General features: G+C 35.9%; 4 protein-coding genes and 1 long non-coding RNA gene across 6 annotated transcripts; 2 read left to right on the top strand and 3 right to left on the bottom strand.

The window, feature by feature from the left end:
* The first annotated feature begins 126 nt into the window (after nt 1-126).
* LOC124637709 (uncharacterized protein F21D5.5) lies at nt 127-3,174 on the top strand. Its single transcript, XM_047174330.1, has 6 exons — nt 127-359; nt 862-1,562; nt 1,647-1,916; nt 1,992-2,141; nt 2,349-2,554; nt 2,990-3,174. The coding sequence occupies exons 1-6, from the start codon at nt 218-220 to the stop codon at nt 3,111-3,113; spliced, it is 1,593 nt and encodes a 530-aa protein (XP_047030286.1). The 5' UTR covers nt 127-217; the 3' UTR covers nt 3,114-3,174.
* On the bottom strand, nt 3,161-10,743 carry LOC124637708. Of its 2 annotated transcripts, XM_047174328.1 has the most exons (13): nt 10,553-10,743; nt 9,852-10,042; nt 9,371-9,681; nt 8,895-9,023; nt 8,657-8,808; nt 8,243-8,484; nt 7,825-7,974; nt 7,606-7,749; nt 7,254-7,465; nt 6,778-6,943; nt 4,933-5,097; nt 4,527-4,683; nt 3,161-4,309 (listed from the first exon to the last, which is right to left on the bottom strand). In XM_047174328.1, the coding sequence occupies exons 2-13, from the start codon at nt 10,030-10,032 to the stop codon at nt 4,306-4,308; spliced, it is 2,013 nt and encodes a 670-aa protein (XP_047030284.1). In that variant the 5' UTR covers nt 10,033-10,042; nt 10,553-10,743; the 3' UTR covers nt 3,161-4,305. The 2 variants fall into 2 exon arrangements, with proteins under 2 accessions (XP_047030284.1, XP_047030285.1); XM_047174329.1 differs by lacking the exon at nt 3,161-4,309 and having other exon boundaries at nt 4,523-4,683.
* Nucleotides 10,744-13,056: 2,313 nt separating this feature from the next.
* LOC124637564 lies at nt 13,057-16,068 on the top strand. The gene is made up of 2 exons (XR_006985249.1): nt 13,057-13,248; nt 14,243-16,068. It is a non-coding gene; the product is annotated as an uncharacterized LOC124637564 (long non-coding RNA).
* Nucleotides 16,069-16,458: 390 nt separating this feature from the next.
* On the bottom strand, nt 16,459-20,850 carry LOC124637638 (sodium channel protein Nach-like). Its single transcript, XM_047174248.1, has 9 exons — nt 20,684-20,850; nt 20,395-20,589; nt 19,052-19,339; nt 18,899-18,980; nt 18,741-18,826; nt 18,304-18,503; nt 17,672-17,837; nt 17,379-17,488; nt 16,459-17,106 (listed from the first exon to the last, which is right to left on the bottom strand). Exons 1-9 carry the CDS (start codon nt 20,794-20,796, stop codon nt 16,811-16,813), a joined length of 1,536 nt encoding a protein of 511 aa, XP_047030204.1. The 5' UTR covers nt 20,797-20,850; the 3' UTR covers nt 16,459-16,810.
* A 189-nt stretch (nt 20,851-21,039) lies between these two features.
* LOC124637695 lies at nt 21,040-22,524 on the bottom strand. Its single transcript, XM_047174314.1, has 2 exons — nt 22,015-22,524; nt 21,040-21,820 (listed from the first exon to the last, which is right to left on the bottom strand). Exons 1-2 carry the CDS (start codon nt 22,306-22,308, stop codon nt 21,599-21,601), a joined length of 516 nt encoding a protein of 171 aa, XP_047030270.1. The 5' UTR covers nt 22,309-22,524; the 3' UTR covers nt 21,040-21,598.
* Nucleotides 22,525-23,382: the final 858 nt, after the last annotated feature.

Below are 23,382 nucleotides of genomic sequence, written 5' to 3'. Positions count from 1 at the left end.
CATAAACAAAACATGTTTTTTTTTTTCTTTCATGACAGCTGACTGACACTGACAGATCAGTCAGATTGCTTGACAGCCAAAACATTTATCGAATTTGTGCCAATTTTCATACAAATAAAATGCAAAATGTTAGTATTTTAATTTAAAACGAGTTTTATATGAACTTGGTCCAGTAATTTAATTGTTATATTGTTTTTATGCGTATGCGATTTAAGAAATGAGTCCGGTAGCACGTTCTTGTTTCTTAAAATGTTTACTGGATACCCATGCGCCTATTAAATTGTTCCACAATGTAGAAACAACAGTCGGTCGTAGTAAATTAACAAAAATTAAGGACCAGGCTTGTTCTCGTCAGCAACGTAAGTAAATTTATGTCTGGGAAAGTCCAAGGTGGCGCATCGTCCGAGTTTGAAAAAGTTTTCTCACTGTTTTTATGTAGCAACCTATTTGTTATACCTACTTCTTTCGCTTTGATAATTGTTAACAGTTCTCATTTCTTCGACCCGCGCATTCTACTTTTGCGTATGATCTATGTGTGGTGTGACGGCAGCAGTTAATCATTACATTATATAATAACATGTAATGATTTCACTTGTTTAATATTTTTATACAAATAAATTACCTTAACTTAAATAGTATGTTAAAAATCTGATTTATTAAAGTAAATATGGGTGCAGAGCTCTCTAAAAAGTATACATATACTGTATGGGAAAATATCTTTGTGGAAAACTAATTAGTAGGTTCTAATGACAATACTTGTGTACTCTACATTTTCTGTGTGGTATTGTGATATTTTTAATTTTACATGAATTAATGTTGCTCCACTTTGTTTTATGTGTGTTGATTGTGAAAATTTTTCAGTATCTCTGAAAGCCGACTGTGAAGAATGCATAGTTGAAGTAAAACAGCTGGGAGTGAACCCCTCCGGTCTTGATGGGTTTGCTTTAACAAGACATCTAGAATATAAAGTAGAACATGGCTCCAGGATTGAAGTCTTGCTAAATAGCTATATCCATGTCATAGAGTTCGACCCGCCACCGGACAACTGTGAAAAACAAAAGCCGGGTGCCAAACGAAAACTAGAAGAGGATGAAGAGTCACCAAGAAAGAGAAAAAGCTTCAAACTAGATCCTGTTTTAGAAGTCTCTAAAAAAATAAAATCAGCTATGGAAAGTATTTGGGAGGAGATTGACAGAGGTGAACTCTATGTGTTCACTTCAAAAGGTGTCAAATCTAGCCATAAAATAGCAGCTTTTGACATGGATGGTACTCTAATCAAGACTAAGTCTGGTAAAGTGCATCCTGTTGATACTCATGATTGGCAAATAGCTTTCCCAACAATACAGCAGAAGTTGAAAGAGCACTTAGAACAGGGGTACAAACTTGTGATATTAAGTAATCAGGCACCAATTGGTAATGGGCGGGTTAAGATTGAAGACTTCAAGAAGAAAATTGAAAACATTGTCACTAAGCTGGATGTTCCTTTTCAAGTGTATATAGCTACCGGTAAAGGATTTTATAGGAAACCAACTACTGGAATGTGGAAAGTTTTATCAGAACAGGTAAAAATGCTTCACAGCCCTGCAAGGGCTTTCTATAGTTGGTTTTCACGAAGAGAAATATAATACATATGGTTTTTATTTCAGAAAAATGATGGCTTGGAAATAGATATGGTTGAAAGCTTTTACTGTGGTGATGCTGCAGGCAGGGTTGCCAATTGGGCTCCAGGGAAAAAGAAGGATCACTCTATGGCTGATAAACTTATGGCAGAAAATCTTAACCTTAGATTTTACACACCTGAACAATTTTTTTTGGGCCACTCTATTACTAATGTACCTTTTAGCAAACCAGATTTCAATCCAAAAGAACTCAGTACTTCAACATTCAATCAAAATTTAATTGGCAAGGATAAAGAGGTAACAAACGAAAAAATATATAATGGAACTTAAAATATACTAACTTAAAATAAAGTAATCCAATAACTTTTCCAGATACTGGTTTTAGTTGGCTTTCCTGGCAGTGGAAAATCGTTTTTGGCCAGGCAAATCGAAAATAAATCTGGACACAACTATGTTGCTGTATGTAGGGATGTTCTTGGGTCATGGCAAAAGTGTGCTGCTGAGGCAACTAAATTGCTTCAGGTTAGTTTTCATTATATAACAAACTATGATTCTTTTTAGTAGCTTACCTTTAGTGTCTGTAATAATTATACAAATTAATTTATTTTAGCAATGCTTGCATAAATCACGTAACAGACTCATTTGGCACTCATTTCTTAGCTGACATCAGTTAGGTATTCATAAACGTCCTGTTACACTGCTGCAAGTATTTATTTTTTACATTTCCAGCGAGGAAAAAGTGTAATAGTCGACAGCACTAACCCAGACAAGGAATCTCGCAGCCGCTGGTTGGCGCTCGCTAAAGAAATGAAGGTAGACTGCCGATGTGCCAAGATGACGGCTAGCATAGCTCACGCGAAACACAACAACAAATTCCGAGAACTAATGAAAATCAACCACATTCCAGTCAATGACATTGTTTATCATACTTACAAGTAAGTGCATGACATACCTAAATCTATTTTTTCGTGTTCTACTTCATTAAAAATGGAAACTGAGGTGTATGTGGTACCAGTAATATTTACGCGGATAACTTCGAGCAACTGTATAATTTTCTCGTGTAATCTTTTATCGCGTTTCTAACAGTCAGTAGAAGATTGAATTTTAAAGATGTACTGAAACCTGAACTTGTCCCGTGCTAAGTACTTATTTATGTAATATCGAACATAGACCTTTTTGCTGTTCATAAGGTTCGTTAAAACAGTCTTATCGGCAGCCTAGCTAGACGATCAATTAATTACATATATTGCACAGTATTCGGCATTGGCAATATAATTTTTTTGTCTATCGGTACCGACGTGCAAATGAGAAGTTAATAGATGCACCGATTGGTAATACCATTTTAATCAGTATTTCATATTTTGTTTTAGGAATAAATATGTTGATCCATCCCATAATGAAGGATTCAAAGAAGTGATTGATGTCCCTTTCACACCAGACTTCGAAGACAAGGAGGCAGAGAAGATATATAGAATGCATCTGTTAGAAAAATAAAATTATAAATTAATATTGTTACTGCTTGCTTTGAAATAAAACAAATGTTATGCAAATCGAATCAGCATTTTTATTGTTTAATCACGATAAATCACTATTTCTATAACATCGTATAGGCCGATTTACATACAGTAACAACGCTATTTCATTACTGCAAGCAAACTGTACTTTAGTTCAAAAGATTTAAAGGCGTAATCGTAACTATTTATTTGAAATGCTAATATGCATGCGACTTAAAGTTTGTTTCAAAATCTGTTCGATTTATTTACAATTTATTTGAACTTACATTTATATGAATAGTAGTGAAAAAATACAAGGTTTTTTTTTCTTATAATAACTTACACGTTATTAATTGCATCAGGCAATGGCGGAATGGACGGATGATTATTTATTTAACAATCATGTATCTACGAAATTTACATAACATTTATCATGATTCAATTTTGATAATCATGTTTGCACCAAGCTATAAGCAGGCAGTTCTATCTACACACAATTAATTGAAAGGCAGCCTTTGTTATATTAAGATTTTAAAACGGCGTAATAGCTATCATGAATAATTAATAGATATCATATTTTATACCTAAGGTTTTATGCTTCCTAATCAGGTCTTACACTATGAGTTAAATCTTTCACCTAAGTATTCCATTTTTGGAGAGATGACTCATACTTAGTATTTTTTTTATTTGACTGTAAGTCACTTAAGAGCGAATTTCTAAAATCAGGACCTAGCAAAACGTTAAAAAGTTAATTTTATCATTCTTTTCTACTAATTAGCTAGCTATTTAGTCAAGACTATAACAGCATTTTATCACCGGCCTAATTGTGGCTAAACCTCCATGGCACGCTATATAATGTACGAATTTGTGATGATTGCAATCAATCGACCTGCATTTTGAAGGTCATAACGGCTGTTCCCAATAATGTATCTGTTGTCTGCCTACTATAGATACAATTTTGACATTGGCTCCATACAAGTAATGTCAAATTCTTATCTGTAGTAAGTAAAACAACAGACAGATACATTATTGGGTACGGCCTTTAGTCAGCCTGTGCTTGTTCCGATTACATCACAATGAGATGATTAAGGAGCGATGATAATGATTGCTTCAGCTTGCTGTCATTCACCGTCAGGATCCTCTTCCTCCGCGTCTAATAAATTATCCAGACTCGTGTCCGAGTCATCTTCATGTCATCTGGAAAGACGATGGAAATATTGGAAGGTGAGTAGGCACATAATAAATATTTCATTCGGACGGATATGCGGGCAGTACCTGGGCAGAGAGAACGAAAGCTGCTACCTAAGACATTATGACCAAAATGTAAAATCTGTTCAGCTGTTTTCACATGAAAGAGTATATATAGGTAACAATAACAAACCTAAGTAGGTACATCCGTAGGTTTATGTATTACCTGGCTATATACACGGTGTCTATGTGAGTGAGGCGGGCGCCGCTGAGCGGGACCGTCGCCGACACGGGCCTGAGCTTGCGTCTCTCCATGTGGCTGCGAGCTTGCTGCACCGCCAGGTCTCCGCACCAACGCTCACACCGAGCGTATATCACTACACCTGAAGTTGTGAACATAAAATTAGAAATTTCTTTAGTTCGTAGTGTAGTTTTCGTTTTAAAAGCATTCCTATTTTCTTGGTAAAGATTAACGTACCTAAATGTGTTATTGTGTTTATGAACACTTTCACATATAATTGAAATTATTGGTTTAATAACCGTAGGTATTACGAAAGTCACGGAGTCATAATAATATAGGATTGTAAAACATCCTAATTCTACCTAATACTAAGTAGATAATAATCACTCACCAGCGCCTGCGAAAAGTGTTATAGCCGGCCACGAATCAAGTAGCAACGGAGTCAGGAATAGCAGCGCAGTAAGCATCGTTATAGGTCCCTGAATACTTTGCGCCTTCCTCATGCCCAGGTTGTGAGCGGGCTGCCACGCGCAGATGAAGGTGCCAGTCAGCCATACTACAGTACAAAGATAAGTTAGAAAGGTAGGATATATTTAATGAGGGCAGTTCTACGCCAGAATAAAATAGGACCATAAATTCTGAAGCTAAAGGTAGCGAAATCAAATAAAAAAAAAGTCAAATAATATATAAATAAGATAGATTCTGCCAGCTGTTAAAATCATATCTAAATGGTCGGCAACTTAAAGTTCAAGTAAACGGCGTAAATTCACGAGGTTCAGTGATGGCAATGGGCGTACCACAAGGTTCTATATTAGGTCCGTTCCTCTTTTTAGTTTACATAAATGATTTGCCCTACTTATTTGATAATCAACCTAAAATGGTGTTGTTTGCCGATGACACTTCTCTTATTTTTAATATTGATCGACGTAGACGTACCTTAGACGACGTAAACAATTCCATTCTCCAGGTTCAAAATTGGTTCAACGCAAATAACTTGGCTCTTAATGAAAAAAAAACAAAATGCATTCGATTTTCATTGCCAAATGTAAAAAGTAGTGAATGTGACATTATACTTAATAGTGAAAAACTAGAATTTATAAATCAAACAGTTTTCCTGGGAATCACTCTTGACAAAAAACTACAGTGGGGACCCCACATTACATCTCTTGCGGGTCGTCTTAGCTCGGCCGCCTATGCTATCAGAAAGATGAGGCAGCTAGCGGACGTAGAAACAGCTAGACTGGTATATTTTAGTTACTTCCACAGCATCATGTCGTACGGCATTCTGCTGTGGGGACGAGCTGCTGACATTGAATGCATATTTATCTTGCAAAAGCGAGCTGTCAGAGCTATGTACAACTTACGTAGTCGTGAATCTCTTAGGGAACTGTTTAAAAAAATTAATATCATGACCGTACCTTGCCAATTTATTTATGAAAATATCATGTATGTTAGGAAAAACTTACATTTGTTTGAAAAAATATGTGATAGACATAATTATAACACTAGAAATAAAAATAAGATAGCTATCCCGCAGTTTAGATTATCTAAAGTACATACATCTTTCATGGGATATTGTGTCAAATGTTATAATAAAATACCAGACAACATTCTGGAACTAAATGACATGCGGTTTAAAACTCATATAAAAGCCACTCTTTGTAAGCAAGCATATTATAAATTAGAAGATTACATTCAAGATAAAAATGCTTGGAAACATGCTGGTCCTGCTCCATAGGACATACTGACAATATCTAATTAATTAACAAATTAAAATTACACCAGCAAATAAAATTGTATTCATCTTTTGATTATTTGTTTGTAACTTTGTACCAAAATATAAACCAATTTGTAAATGTGAACACCATGTAGCATTTTAATTGTCACTTTATCCTCATTTGTCTTTGCGATTCTACATGATCTTCGCATGCTTTTACTGTATGTATCAATACATACAAATTGTAATACTATATTATTTTTAAAAAGAGTAACCATGGAGTTTCTTGCCCGTTCTTCTCCATAGGAAGCTACTTTTGGAATGGGCAACTAGAATCAAACTTAGTTATAATTTTGACGTTCATAAGTGCTTGTAAAGGCCTAAATGAAATAAATGATTTGACTTTGACTTTGACTTTGACTTTGATTCTAGTTTCCCATTCCAACAATAGCCTCCTATAGAGAAGAACGTGAAGAAACTCCTTGGTTACCTACTCTTTTAAAAAATAAAAAATCTTACGTGGTATCCCCGTAGCGAACATGGGTATCCTGATGGCTTCGTTACAAAAGGCGGCTGCTATGAGAGAATCAGCGATGAGTTGGACGACGGCGCCTGCTGCTGACCACCGGGAGCCTCGCACGCATGGTGGAGACGGTGCGGTAGATTCAGGCACCGAAGTCACCACCTAAAACAAAGTGGACTCTTTTACTTTTAACTACGGTAAAAGGATGAGTTCGTCGAGGTTCAGGAAGTTTTATATTGTTACCTGGTGCTACACTATGCAATATACAGTGTCCCAGTAATGTGTTATCAAATGATCTTGTTGAGAAAAATGAAAAGTTATATTTTCAAAAAAGTTATCCTTTTGTAGTTGATCGTACATAGGGACACTTGTGAATATCAATGATACTGGACAACCAGTGGTAGTAGGCAGGTACAGCTAATAAATGATGCTGATTATATCAAGATAAACATCACATAATGACGTATCTCACTTGTATTCTATCCCGATATTCTTTGACGACAGCATCGATGTCCGTAGAGTCGTCGCCGGAAGACATCTCCTGCTCACTGGCTTCAGCGTCAGATATGACATCCACTTCGGCCGTGGCTATTGGCACGCCGCTACAGCTACTAGTCGGATCATTCTCTTCCGTTGGACAACCTGCATACTCATCTAGGAGAAGGCACTCTCTTTCCTCGGTTTCTGAAAGGCGAAGAGTACTTAGATGGTGAATTGACGATAAATTGCAGTCCAATATTTTCTTTTACATTGATTAGTATTGTCCAAGATAAGGAAATATGGACAACTGAAATATTTGACGCAGAAATAGTTCTTGACTGTACCTTTGGTAACTTTTGACTTGATACTCTCCAAAGTCTTAGTGTGTCGAATAGCTGAGGGAATGAACCAGAGGCCACGTTTTGTCTTACTTCCAGATGGTTTAGATCCTCGCGCGGCTTCCCTTCCTAAGCGCTTGTATTCAATATCTGTAAATAATCAGCGTAAAAGTTGAAAGTTAAGAATATGTGAACCATCGAACGGTTACTTGGAGAGGCACTTACCACCAGCTTCCTTCTGTTCGGCTGTAGGCACGGTGCGCATGATAATAAAATGCAACGCCTGTATCGATATCCCGAGCAGGTGGCTCGCATTCATCAGAGTGATCATATGTGACAGGGGACACGCAAACGCAAGTATCGCTGCCAAACTTCCTGTAAGTAATACACTAATTAAGGTCTTCCCCCACACAAATGTGAATCAGGACTGTAATTTGATAATTCTAGTTAGTAGTTACGTGATTAAGCGATAACCAGTTATCCTACAGAGTATCGCGGTTGGGTTGCTAAATGACATCATCCCTGATTTATTCGCTCGTTATTACCAATTGGCAGGACGTCGACGCCTGGCTTAGCCGTTATTGCGTAATTTCACCTAATTTGATTTTATTACTGCAAGTAATTATCTCACCAAAATACTAACCAGCGGTAAAAACTGCAAGGACTGGACTGCCAGTGGTAGTGCTCTCATACGTCATTGACCTAGTTAGCACCTTCCACTCGGGCGAAGCGAGTGCCACTAGGACAGTGAAAAGTAAGGGGCACAGTTCAGTCAAGGCTAGGCAAATGCCGGCCACGGTCACGGCGGCCAATACTGGGCAGACCCAGCCCGCAGCCCTTGCTTCTAGTAGAGTAGTCACTGGCAAGGCTGCATCGATACTGTTCCTAAAATCAGAACAATAAAATGAAGATGACTAATACTTAGATGAAATGTTAGATACAAAATGCAGTGGGTAGGTGGAAGATGGAACAACCTGATGATACCAATTTATAGTATCGGATGGCGAAACCATTAACCGGTTAATTTTTAACTACAATAACAAATGTATCTTCTTACCCTTTTAGCATATTAGTGTAGAGGAAACATAATCCTGAAAGTACTATTGTGGGTAGTCCGATCATGAGGAAAAGATTTTTCTTGAGTGTTCCATTGTCTTTGGGAAGTATTACATTGAACGCATAAGATATTGGTGCACCTGCTGCAAATAGCTGAAATGATATGTATTGTTGAATTTTTAATCATCTTGATAGTTTTAATTGGCCATGATATGTAACTTTGCCTCAATATTGCTTACCTCATATACAGTGATCGGTATTGGCATGTTGATATTGGCAATATCGAAATTAATTAGACCGAATATGGCGAAGAACTGGCTAAATATGTACAGCAGAATTAACAGCATAAAGGTGAACATCATGCTTTCCTGGAAAGTAATGATAGTAGGCACTTAGATCGAAATGATTAATATTAAGGCGAATTGAAAAAAAAAAAACACTTTTTTGTATGAGTAAACAATAAAAATGTGCGTGTGAACTATCAGATTATATTATCGAAAGGAATTAAGTATGGAATTAAGGCTTTGTATATATCGGTAGCTTTACAGCAATCATCGAACAATTTATGGGACTTATCGATTACGACAATCTTTGATACCTATATGAAATATCGAAGTTTCGAAACTATTGCAATTATAGTTCAACAAATCTAATAACCGTTACACAACTACTTCAAAACTATTGACAGTTACACAAGGGAGAAGGTCTTAGGTACCTCCAACCCGCACATGAACATTGCACAGACGACCATTACGACAGTGACTCCGAGGACATCAGGCCAGGGCTCCCCCAGAGCTCGCGTCTCATATCCAAACAGCCACCGTCTCGTGCGTCCGCCAGTCACATGGTCTGCCGTAGCGCTCAGAATACGCGCACATATAGCCACAGCCACCAGGTGTGACAGGAAAGTCATCCACATCGCCATGAAGTCTGCGAAAGAACGGACGTTGCGCTCCCGACGGCCTCTAGATGTTTTAGGTGGTGGTAGTATCTCGGCCAGTTTCTTGAGGTCTTTACATGTGAATGCTGTAAAAAGTTCATTTCGTTTATTTAAGAATAAAGAAATGCAAATGACAAACTTCAGAGTCACTAAGTTATTTAGCGAGAACTGTTAAATTGCATCAGTATACCTAACGAGTGACAGGGAGGCAAGGAAGCGGAAAATATATTGCGCTGAATTCGGGGCTAAAACTTACTGGCAATAGTTATAAAAATAGCCAGTAACATGACAGCGGGCACAGCACAGTAGCTGGAGTTGGCAGCAGCCAGTGGGGCCAGGAGAAGTGCCCCGAGGGTCCATCGCGCCCCACACGCCTCCCCTCCACTGAGCGCGCCCAGAGCTTTGCTCATCTTGCTTCGCTCCGTCCGCTCAGACATTTTCGTGTCTCTGTAAAAGATGCAAAGATAGGCAGATTTCAAGGTTTTTATTCGAGAAAAATATTTTTAATTTCCAATTTAGTTCAACTACACAAAAGGATAACATTAAACTATGTAGGTATCTTTAAGGCACCGTGTTCAGGAGCGCTTAAGAAAGGGGCTTATCAAACCTACCCATAATTTAATGTGTTTGGATTGCTATCCTTACAGACAGCAAATTACTGTTATCATTTACATTGCAATAGCAATTCTGAAAATTATATACTACCATATCGGCGAAGCTTTTCATTTTATCTTGCAAATACTGCGAGTTCCTCTATCTACAAACTATGCACTCTAAATAATGTTTAAATAATTTTTCGGCAATTATCGCATTTCTGTCTTTAAAGTATATGCAAGAGTCTGATTCTTCTTAATCGATATGATAGGAATATTGGTATAAAATTGAAAAAGTAAATAAAATAGTGAATATTATTCGGTTTTATAAAGCAGTAGAGTAGTAATAAATTATATAATTTACCATTGCCGCAGCGTAATAACGAATTAACACCACTTTCGATGAAAATCCAGTTTTTCACGAATTCACTACATTTTCTTGATTGAAATGATCAAAACACACTGTTTAGAATAACTTAACTTAAATTTTACGCTTTTTTGAGGAGGTTTTGGACCTTAGACGGTGTTTTAGGAGAGAATAAGAGTAAATAAGGTCGTGTTTTCATGTTTATGCGCCAAACGTGAGAAGGGCAGAGGTATAGCTGCCTCTGTGTTGTCTCACTCGCGATCGATACGAGATATCGGTTGGGGTGACCATCCACACAGGAAAAGCTAGAACGTAGCATACGTAGGTACATAACTTTTTAAACACCCGTTTTTTATTCAGAACCTTTATTTTCGTTACTGGTTTTTAGTAACTCTTTCATGCATAAATGCTTGACTTTAAGTTAGATGGCAATACTATTCTTTGTAGGGAAAAATAGCATTTGCTAATGCATTTGATCAACCATTTCGTTTTATTAACGAAGCGTTTAGGTTTGTGCAGCAAATGGCCTAGGGTTAGATTTTATGTTTTGTTTTGTTTTTCGTAGCCCTACAACAAACTTCATAACATGGGTATGCTTGATATACACAACTAATTTTACTAAATAAGCACCCTAGTTTATCCGAGTTTAAATTCATTTCAAGTTATGTAAACGTACTAAATATAGTTAGGTCTTTACCTGTACAAGTACTGAAACAATACCTAATATTACTTAATGGTGTTTATATAAAAAATGGTTACTCTATTCTTGTGTAATGTCCTCGAATTTTCTAAGGCTTCCCTCTAAACGGTCTACTTGATGTGTTTAATGCTTTTCTATTCAAACACTTCCTACTTAACACAAAGTATAGCTAAGTATACTTAGGTTTAATCTCCTATTTCATAAGCAGATAAAATGAAGAACGATTTTTACCTGTTTGAAGCGGTGATTCCAGTTTGTGATGATGCATATACTTAATTAATGTGGCCGGTGGCGAGATGAATGACGGGGCGAGGAAGGGCCAAATAAAACTTCATTGTTCGAGAAACTAGATGAGGTCTCGAAATCTCTCATTTGACACGTAATATGGGAATTTGCAAATGTAAAAGGTTAATCCAATTATGCTATCTGACTCAATGTTCCTCGTTGCAGTTCACGGAAGAATTTACTCGCGGCATACAGAAGTCATGATCGAGTTTCAGACAAACAATTTAATTGAACCTTGTTAAGAGATATGCCTATATAAATTTTGTAGTTGCCTGGAAAGTTCCCAGTGATTAATTAATTAATTGTAGTTGGGAATATTTAATGAGTCACGTTTTCGACATGTGCTTCATTTAAAACAGAGGACTGTCATGTTAATTCAGTGTGATCACGAATAGTTATGTAAAGAAGATCTCTATCTATCGTTTTATAACCTATCGGCAATGAACGTTAAAACACCTCATTAATACTTTAGCAAATATTAGCTTTTAATCGCTCTCTCTAATCTGTCTTCTAATATCTACGATTTCAGCCATTGTCAAGATTCGTTATTGGTCTGGGCCGGCTTAACATATAGACTATATCAAAGTTCATTAGTTTGTAACAGAGACCAGGCTGAATAGGTGTTCAACCCCTCAATTACCCGACTCTATGTTAGTACATTTCCGCGATGATGAGATATAAATCGATATTGATTGGTTGGTAGCCTGACGGAAGGATTTAGGAAATTTATTGATAAAAGAAGAAGAACAGCTAGAGCCATTGCGAAACACATCAAGATTTTTCCGCTTCAGGTATTGCCTTGTTAACATTTCAGTTCACTTCTTATAATTTAAAAGTTCTGCATTTTCCTTTGATTTCGCGATTTTCCTACAACTTGGTAATTTTCAATAGACGAAAGGCTTTTATGTTTATGCAAATGTACCTAATATGGATCATGTCGACAGCAGATTGACAACAGTGGCAGCGTATACAAACAGAGAATAATTTCATTAGTGATGGCGCGGCGCGGCGCGGCGTGGTGCGAGCAACAAAAGCCCGCGCATCTTATCTAAACAAGAATGGTCTATTGTTCTCTCCCCGCCACGTCAAACAAAGAATCACAGATTATTTATTAGATATCCAACACTTTTTAATTAAAATCATATTAGCAACGCAAGTGGCTTTGTACCTTCTTTATTATTAGTTTCAAATCGTTTTCATTCTACTGCTTTTAAGTCACTGAAAAAACACCAACTTTTTTTACTGAATTTCTAAGTAATTATCGTAAATATGTACAGGAATACCTACAAATACAATTTTATATTTATTTATTTTTCTCGAACATTTAGTTTGTTGCCGTTAACATTAACAAGCATCATGTTTAACGAGAAGAATTAATCAACGACTTAATTAAGTGACGTTTCCATTGCAACGTCGACATTTTTGTCATACCTCCTGTCTGGTCGCGCGTCGGGAACAAAATGAGTTGGCGTCAGTAGTTTATAAATGCTGGAATCGCAGTTATCCAGACATTCTTGAATCCAAGTCAGCGCCTACTGGACGTGAACTGGGAACAACTTACCCCCAAACTAATAATTTTCTTCTCGAAAAAGTTTGTTTGTTGATCGTGAAAATGAAGTTACAGTACGTGTGCTTAATTTTTGGTATAATTGTGTGTTCAATTATAATGTGCGAGGCGTTACCGTTTAGAGCGGGAAATATTGATTATGTGAGTACCTCTATTTTAATACTTTTTATTGTTTTTTTTTTCTGTGCTTGTGTTTTCTGCACTTCAACTCAAGTGATAAGAATAGGTTCTTCAGTAAGTAGGTAAAATGTTGTTATTATTGTATGGAGTAATATCCATTTAAAATTATTTTTATGCTGCCCATCGCTATACACAAAGCGATTGAGGTGAAAGTTGTTAAGTAGTCTTAGAAACCTTCACAAAAGTTTACACTTATCTGTTCATTGAATTTTCCAAAAAGCCTTATCAGTCGGGATGAAGGTTTTGAACTTGTCAAACGTTAACTGTATTTTAAATGTGGGAAAAAATCTTGCGAATAAGCTTCCTTTAAATAATATATAAGAATAAAATAGATTCAATTAACTATCGCTCCTATATTTTCTAAAAAAATAAAAATCGTAGCGTGTTTGCTACGAAAAGTCAAAGATAGGGGAATGTGTGAATTCGTAGCAACGGCTACGAAAGTTTTCTGTAATGAAATAATTTTACTTTAGAGCCATTTTCGTGGTTTTTATTAAAAGTTTTTGAACTTCTTGATTACCTTTAGTCTTCTGGCATTTCTTACGTTTGACAAAAGTAAAGTCATGGAATAAATTTATTTTTCTTTTCAACGTTTGTTTGAAAGCTAGAGCTAAAGTGACCTTCAGCTGTTCCTTAATTTAAAAGGGTTGAAAGAGTAGGGCTGAGGAGCTCAGTTATTGGCGAGCTAGGTCAATACCCTAGTACTGCACTGAAACATAACGATAATTATATCAATATATAGTTACCTCTATAAAAAAATATTCGATTCTGGTTCCAATAAAGTTAATTCTTTATGGGAACCAGAAGCACAAGTTACATTAAGATTACTTACGATAATGACTGCATTAATTGTAAACTGTGTTGTCGCAGTCAAACTAATTTCTGTGTGACAATATCCTTCACCTTTATCTACAGATTTAGATGGAGACGATTAATTTTGAGCATTTCTTCACAGATGGAGGCTATTCGTCGTATGCAGCAGATTCCACAATGGCACTGCATGAGGTACAGGAAATTTCAGTTGCACGGTCACTGCAACCGCTGGCTCCTCATGAGACGCACCTGATACTCTGTGTCTTCGCCCAGGCAATGGAGATCATGAAAACGGTCCTAAGCGTAAAAAGTTAACCATTTAAATTTCGAATTGTATCTTGTAATCGGAATTAATCAAGGAGATTTTATTACGATTTAAATAATATTTATTTATTGAATTTAGAATTATATTTTTATCGTTAGTATGTCTTATATAATAAATTTAAGATAGGTACGAGTATATTTTGTAGATTTGGAAAATTGTTTATGTAAAAAAAAAACTCTCTCGGTTTGTTTGTTCTTGGATTTACTGACTGACTCTAGGGACCTTCTTAGTTTCTTAGCATTCTTGCGTATTTTAATAAAATATTACGGAAATAAGTTATTTAAACTAGATCTAGGAATTTTACAATGTAAACGAATTCGAAGTGTATTTTGAAACGGAATTCGTAAAAAGAAACTATTTTTAAATTTAAATTGTTCGTTTCATAATAATTCAATTTTATTTAATGAGATAAAATTAGGTGCTTGTTATCTCACCAAAGATTTAATGAAACTATTTTTAAATTTAAATTGTTCGTTTCATAATTCAATTTTATTTAATGAGATAAAATTAGGTGCTTGTTATCTCACCAAAGATTTAATGTGAGAGTAATTTAAATTATTTGTAAGTATCTATAAATATATCATCTGATCTAAAAGTAAGCAAATGCATAGGTATATTCGTTTTGTTATCAAATGAGCCATAAATTGTTGTCTGTTCAATCTTTTTTTGAATTGAATCTCTATTCTTCATTTACGATGTCTATCCTTTAAGAAATTTTAGTTGTAGATCTAATCATGACTTGTACATGTTATTAAATAGCTGTCTTTTGTTACAGCTGAGTTAATTTCATCACACCGTAGTCAAAAATAGTTCTAAAATATTCGCACCATTCTATTCTGTCTATGTTGCGTCAGAGTTCAAAGTCTAGCTTTACGATCACCGATGACCGTTGCACCATCGATCCACCTGACCCATGTAATCTTAAACTTACTTACGTAAAAAATGTTTTTATTTATTTTAGGGTTTTTTTTTCAGTAAGTTATTTAGTCATGTAGTGTAGTGTCAATCCGATTTTATCCTAAAAATATCCTACTTTCACTAGATATGGACAATTGTTAACCTTTCGCACCGTTACAATTAATTGGGAAAAATTACACGCAACAAGCTTACCTAAGTACTTCACTAATATTCAAATACTCTTTACCATTTTTTTCTTCCGGACTTATATTGATCATATTCCATCACCACTTTTTGTTGGATCCTCAATAATTATAGATTTCTCACAAAAAGTGATAAAAATAAATAAATAGACATGTAATCACGACTAATCGCATTTGCCACGCTTACGAACTATTTTTCTGTTTTTGCAATTGCCAATTTCGTGGGAAAGTAAGGCAATTTCAGAATCATCATACATTACTCATTCTCATCTCGTCAAACTCTCGTCATGTTACGTCAGAGATCAAAGTCTAGCTCACGATTAGCAATGACCGTTGCACCACCGTCACACGCAACCGTTGCGATCCCAACCTTACTTGTTTAAGTACTTATAATCGAACTTATCAGTATTAATAATTTTACAGTTATATCACCAAATTTTGCAATTTATAATGTTATTTAATAATTGTAATCTTAGCAGAATAAAAACATTCATAGAAGAGTAGATCATGATTCTGTTATTACAATAAAGTTATTGGTAGTAATTTTGTGTTTTAATTTAGATCCATTGATTGCGTCGTATAAATGGGACAGTAAGTGGCGTCCAAGTTACTCAATACACATCCTTATAGATGTGTTGGTCTGATATAATTGAACACGAGATGGCTTGTCTGTCGAGAGCAATGGGCTCTTACATCGAGCATAACCGATGTCTTCCTGTAGCGGCTAACTAGGCCACTCCCAGAAAGTGCACACTCGTCTATTCGATCTCTCGGAGACTGGATCATTTCGTAATGAAGTACCTGTGAATCATGTTACTTTATTATGCGGTAACATTTGGGAAGTAAACTGATATGTAACAAGGAAATACAGCTTTCGGAAAACATTACCTGAGTCAGGTCAAACTTTGAAGGATAAAATAAAAACAATCACAGTATCATCCATTACACACTTATATTCAGAGGACTGTGTTTATAGGAGACAAGAAAGTGAAAAAGTAATTTCACACAGAGATTAAACGTAGTAAGTACCTTAGTACTCAAGTGTTAAGTTAAGAATAGGTTTGTTACTTAAAGAGAAGGCGAAACAGGTCTTACTGCCTTACTAATACTTATTTTATTTGCAACATCAAATCTTGCTGTGCATTTCAGAAGCATTAATTATTATAAGAATGAAAATTCAAAAGAAGACTAATAAATAGTTTAAACATTTAAGTGACCTGAATCAATAGCTAGCTTTTATAGTCATGATGCCGTACCGTATTAATTGTGGAAAGTTATTAGAACATTACTTTAATTTGATGATTCCAGTATTGTTAATCTTTGGTGACAATGTCGGCACACCACTCGTAACATATGCCTCTTGTAGCAGTTCTGTGTTAACATCGACTGAGGGAATTTCTTCAAGGCTTTCTACTTCGTGCGTAATAGGCGTTGTAGAAGGTTTGACAGCCAGGACATTCTCAGTCTTCTTCCTCTCCATCCAGACATTACTAATGAAACGAACGGTGAAGAAGAAAAATAGTTCGACGAAGCTCAACAAGCTGGCACCAACAAATAGCCCTGTTGTACCTCCTACTGACACTGAAAGAATTTCCGAACAAAATTGATAAAGGTTTTCTTTATAGGAAATCATCAAATGACTCCTCCCGCTGGGGGTTAGCAGCGGCGAGGGAGTGTCAGACTCATACTGACTAAAATCCATCATGTTCCTTCGTACGATGGAACATGATGAAGATTTGAAGCGAGATATTTAAAAATACGTACCTAATCTGATTATAAAAGCCAATAAGAAGTTACCGATGTTATGATTTACTTAAAATTCCAAAAGCAGTAGTACTAGGAAGGATATTTACCAACTAAATCCAACCGGCTTCTAACAACGTTTCTTTTGAATCTTTCAGTGGGCAAATAAGCGAGTACTATTTCAACGCGCGCCTTCTTTTTATGACCTTTGCCTTTAACCCTGCAATGTTCATAACCTATTAAATTATTATCATGTTATTATGTTATTATTATGTTATACCTGGCAAATAAGCTGACAAATAATAATAACGGTTTGACATCAATTTTTATATAAATTTATAAATTCATCGTCATATTTGAAAATATTTCACTAAGATTGGGTATAAAATACAATAAATCTTACGGTATAGAAACATCCTTAATAACTGTAATTTCAGTTTCATCACATGAAGGCAGACAGTTGCATGAGAGTCCGGGACGGTTAGCCCACGGTGGCTTCAATGTAGTCAAATGACTGGACAAAGTGTTAAGACAAGCCATCCCCGTTAAATTACAACGAGTTTCTTCAGCTGAAAATTACAGGAAATTATTACCTCCTAAACAAATAATAATTATTGTTGTTTAGATAAATGGTAAAAATAAAAGCCTTAACAGACGAATAAAGGTCATGTGTGTGTTACTTAACTTGAGGTTATTTCCTACTCTTGACGATCTGGTTACACAATAAAGTGTAGTGAACGGTCTTTGTGATACATATAGAGGGCTATATAACTATGTATACAATACATATGTCTCATTACGTGTACCTATAGTAGTTATACCTTATTGAAGTATCTATAGGCTCTCCCTAAGGATCTTATTTGCGATCTTAAAGCCTAAGTTTTAAGTTAGTCAGTATTGAAGACAGGATCCAAACTACAAATTATCACAGCGCATGATCACGTGTGAGTTTTTGAGGGGGCTGGATTGGCCATAGATTTTTTTGGATTTCTCAAAATTGCAATGTATTTTTTTTATTCTATGCCGTAAACTCACTGGTGCCGAGTATGAAGTGATCGTTGCACTGGCATGACTCGAGCTGTGCTCTCTTGCGGCAGAGGACAGTGCAGGCACTGTACGAGTAGTGAGGATACAAGCCATCTTCGTTCTCGTGGTGGAACCGGCATGCACGCTGCTCCGACGTCGTCTCCGTAATCAGGGGATCGTTTTCTATATTGCGCACTGATAGTATACGTCTAAAAAATATAGGATTAGCACAATACCCAGTGATGTTATGAACGTGAATTTTTGTATCGGGATTCTTCAAAAACATATCACAACTTACAGAAAAAAATTTGTTAGGTAATGTTTGCGAACAGGGCCACAAACAAATATGCAACATCTCCTTTGTTGATATCAAAGCCTAACTTCAATGGAATTAAAAGTTTTTTTTTTGAGCTGTAAGGTCACAATGTAGGGAATTTCGAACTTACCGATAAATATAGCCAGGTTGTAGTTTTAATGTAGAAGAGTGCAGAGTGGTGACAGTTGGCACCTCGTCCTCTCCAAGAGTATACATCTAGTAACATATCAATTAAGCTTATTTCTACGATCAGTAAATACCTTAACTCTCTCAAAATGTGATACTAACCATTGTCGTCAAATAGGAATCGAATTTAATGACACCTCGCAGATTTTGCAAATTATTTACCATTGGATATGGCCGTGGATTCCTAAAACGAAAAGGAAACTTGATAACACCTGGCAGATTTGTCCAAATAAAATAAAGAATAAGTTATATTACTTCGTCTGAATGGAATTTAAAATGAAACACGGTCCAATATCTGTTTCTATGGGTTGGAAGTATTCGCAGCAGGGAAACTCTTCATCGTTATACGTGCAGTTCTTTATAATCTTACTGCAGTCGCTTCGCACTAGGTTTGCATAGTATGTGTAGTTGGACTGAGGGCACAAGGGGTCAGGGTCCGGGTTTTTGTAGCACGTGCCAACGAGAACGTAGGTGACTCCTCGAAAGTAGACGATCTCTTTTAGCGCGTCTTCTAAGTCCAATAGATGACCGGGAGGCCAGATCCTGCAAAAAAAAAATAACTGAATAATACTTTTGTTTGAGATAATTGGAACATGAACATTTTAAAAACACTAAAAATAAATTTTACGTAAAAAATCGGTAAAAAAACTTTTAACTTAAACGGTTTTATATCTTATGTGCACTGAAAAATAAAAAATAAAAAAACAGTTACTTACCTATAAACCTACGTAGGTGGTCCCGGTTATATTAGACTAAAATAAAAACGTGGGGCCCATTCCGTAACTATTGCTGTAATACTTTCTTCTAGAGGTATAATAGGTGTGGATTGCATCGACTTACTATAATCATAACTGGAGATTTTGACAATCAATAATCAGCCGTAGCGGCTTCATCAGCGAACGCCGAGCTCACGATCTACCAAAGTATAAAGATATGCTTTGCCATAAGTAGGATTTCAGAGGGCCCCACGTTTTTATTTTAGTCTAATATGACCGGGACCACCTACGTAGGTTTATAGGTAAGTAACTGTTTTTTTATTTTTTATTTTTCAGTGCACATAAGATATAAAACCGTTTAACTTAAAAGTTTTTTTACCGATTTTTTATTATCTAGTTTTTAGTATTTAATGAAAATGCCTACCGAATATTCTTCATTCTATACATGGGTCAGCAGCGGTGAGGGAGTGCCAGACTCTTACTGACTACAAACCGTTGTTTTTCGTCGTAGGCCTTTTATGTACCACGACCACATTAACTCTTTAGGACAATCCCGGCAGGCTTCAGCCCAGGCAGGCCTTGGCCCTGTTGGGCCCCGCTGGGGTTGCTGACAGTATTCTACTTGAGTAGCCCTTTCATTTGATACCCATATTGAGGGGGTTGTGGAAAAATATGTAATCCGCCATTTTGTACCGGCGGCCATCTTGGATTTACAATGTTATTGATATTACTATATTGTATTGTCATCGGAATTAAAGGTGTGTACCAAACAGATCAATCTGACAACAGGAAGGTACTTAAATTTGAATTACTAAATTTGACCCAAGAATAAAACAAACAGGGTGAGCTAAATAAAACCGTTTAAAAATTAAATAAACTTACGTATCCGAAACGTTGAATATTTTCGGATTGTTAGCTATTTCACAAATAGCTACTGTTGGCATTTTTGTTTCCCATTCTGTGTAGGTTGTCTCCAGGCCAAAACTGATAGGACTCTGGCGGAAGGCATCCCAAGCCGATATGATGAGGAGCGCAGACCCGTACCAGGATAAAATAACAAGCACCAGCCAAAGTAACCTGGTTAAATTATTTAGAATTTCAAATCAACAGACTGTTACAACTGCAGATTGATCAAGTATTCGTAAAAGATATCGATTGACCCCGTTCTTACCTCTCAGTCACATGTTTATTGTCATCCGCAATATAATGTATGCCAGCAAAAGTGCAGTTAGCACAGTAATCTTTTATCAACTCTTTACATATTGTAGTTTTTGTTTTAGACATATTGTAAGCAAGAATTACTTCAAATCCTATGCCTAGTGGTATTGATACGGCTGATGGACTTAATATTATGATCGTTAAAAACTAACATCACTGTTTCATGTTGTGCAAATGCAATGAATTATTAATCAATTAATTATAAAATGTTATAATTGTGCAGCCTTAATCTACTAATGCTTGACTATGAAGGTCATTACTTCCATTATAATAAAACGAATTGTGTAAGTACATAATTGTTTTGTTTATTTCAACAATGTCAGATCGCACTAGAAATTAACAAATTAACACACTCGAATCATCAGCTTCGTTTACACTTTCAATATAACAACTTAAACATACACTCGTACTTAAACATAGTTTATTTACATTACATACATTTAATTTCATTATAAATATTATTTTGATTTTACAAATACAAATATCGCGCAAGACTTTTAAACAAAAGATGGAGTAAAATAATTATTAATTGCTGCTTGATGACTACATGTTGCATTTTAATAAAATATAATTTTTACTATTTCTCTTATTTCATAATTTGCTATTAATATGTGTAGTTTTAATCGTTGATAATCAAATAACGCGTAAAAAAATGTGAAAATGCAATTGATTGTAATTGCATTTATTGGCTAAACATGTGACAACTTAATTTATAACATGTCGATATTTACAAAAACATAAGTAGTCACTATTTAACAATACATTAGTTAAATAATACTAACGAATTTTATTGCACTGACAACATCATTAACACAATGGTGTTTTCATTGACTCTTCATTTTGATACAAGTACTTTAGTTTAATAAACCTACTGTGTCCCTAAGTATTGCAACGTTTCTTGACTGGGAAAGTATGAAGGTTCTGCAAATTCTCGATCATACCATTCTTCGGGAAAAGTAACTGGGATGTGGTTGAATCTATGACTGGATACAGACGGAGGTGGATATGTTTTCCTTGGAATAAGGCCCGCATGAGTCAGAATTTTGTGAATCTCTATCCGCGGCACATCGTGAGCATCTCGTGCGTAAACCTTGAAAATAAGGACAGCGATCAGCGCGGTGTTGCCTTCAACAGATCTTAATGGTCAAGGTGAATAAATCTTATTTTTCAAAAGCCTTTTTGGGGAATTAGCTTTCTTTAAGGCGCAGAAAAGTTATGGTCACGAATAAATACATTTGAAAGCATTCAGTAAAAGGAAAGTGTTATGCTATAACGTGTTCTTACCAGTTTTTCTCCTTTATGTAACAGGCTGGTGAGAGGCAGTACCTGCAGTAGATGCGGGTTGCGTAACGCTGGGCTCCTCAGGAGTGCGGGCAACCGTTCCTCCTCTCTCCTGACTGCCACTACGTCAGGATGTGGAGGCGGCAGACACTTCACCAGCCACGTACAAGTTGTCAGCAGGAATACCAGTGACTTCATTTTATTAGTCCCTGGAAAATTGCAACTGACGATATGATCGATCAAAAATTTGCTTCGCCAGAGACACAGATGGGATGAGATCGGTGAAATGCCGTGCATATATATTTTACAATAAATATATGTACAAAGCTTTTTGATAGATAGAAAAAATAAGGATAAACTTAAACCCCGAAGTTTGTCCAAGAAGAATGCACGATGATTGATTGGGTACGTTGACTTAATCAATGAGTAACAAATTGTTGTACCTACTTATAAGGTATGTTGCCTTCTTCTTACCTAACTAAGTACCTATATAAAGACTGTCATTATTCTTTAAGACCATAGAAAAACAGGTCATTAATGACCTGTTTTTCTATGGTCTTAAAGTGGACCATCTATTCATAACTTTTACAACAGTGTAGGTAGATGACCATTCATTACTAACAAGTTTGTTCAAAGCTTCTAGCCTGCATTTCGTCGGTGACATAATAAGGTCCAAAGGTAAAAAGTTCATTCAATAGGACAGGAGTATGTATGTAAAGTGAATAGTGATTTTTCCCGTGGATTTTTCGCTATTAGATAATTTGCTTTTTAAACAATAAACAGAGGTAATTAAAAAATTATTAGCAAGTATGATGGTGAAATAATTTTAGGTAAGTAAGTACCTATATTCCGTTTATCTATTGTAAGTATAGTCAAACCTACCTGAAAAACTGTGTAAAAGGTCTTTAATTAACCTTACGACTGCTCAAGCCAAGTAGTACTTAGTAGTAGTGGGTATCATTTACACATTTGAACAAACTATAAACTTTTGATCAATAGGGCGTGCTTCTGCATAATTTTGTACACACATTCCAGTATTTTTCCAACCATGCAACTTTTTGCACTTGACACGAATAAGCCGCTGCTACACGCTCAAGTAAGCGTAAGAGCAATTTGCCGAGCGTTAGCAATTACCACGTGGTTCGGACAATGTCCCAAGGTCGAAGTATCAAAACATAACATACTTTCAAACCATCCGCGGATTTAACAGACAATCCAATCTAGCGTTGGTCAATGTTCGAGAACTTACGGCATGTACCTTTTACCTTTGAGAGGCATTGTATTTATTCGAGAGGAACATGAAATAGAATGGTTTATGTATATTCTTGTTAAAACTTTATGACTCGCTTCTGTATAGCTAATTATTTATTT

This window comes from Helicoverpa zea, chromosome 16 (assembly GCF_022581195.2).
Source record: "Helicoverpa zea isolate HzStark_Cry1AcR chromosome 16, ilHelZeax1.1, whole genome shotgun sequence".
Classification (NCBI taxonomy): Eukaryota; Metazoa; Arthropoda; class Insecta; order Lepidoptera; family Noctuidae; genus Helicoverpa; species Helicoverpa zea.
The sequence above is the reverse complement of the archived record's forward strand: the minus strand, read 5'-3'. Positions and strand labels throughout refer to the sequence as shown.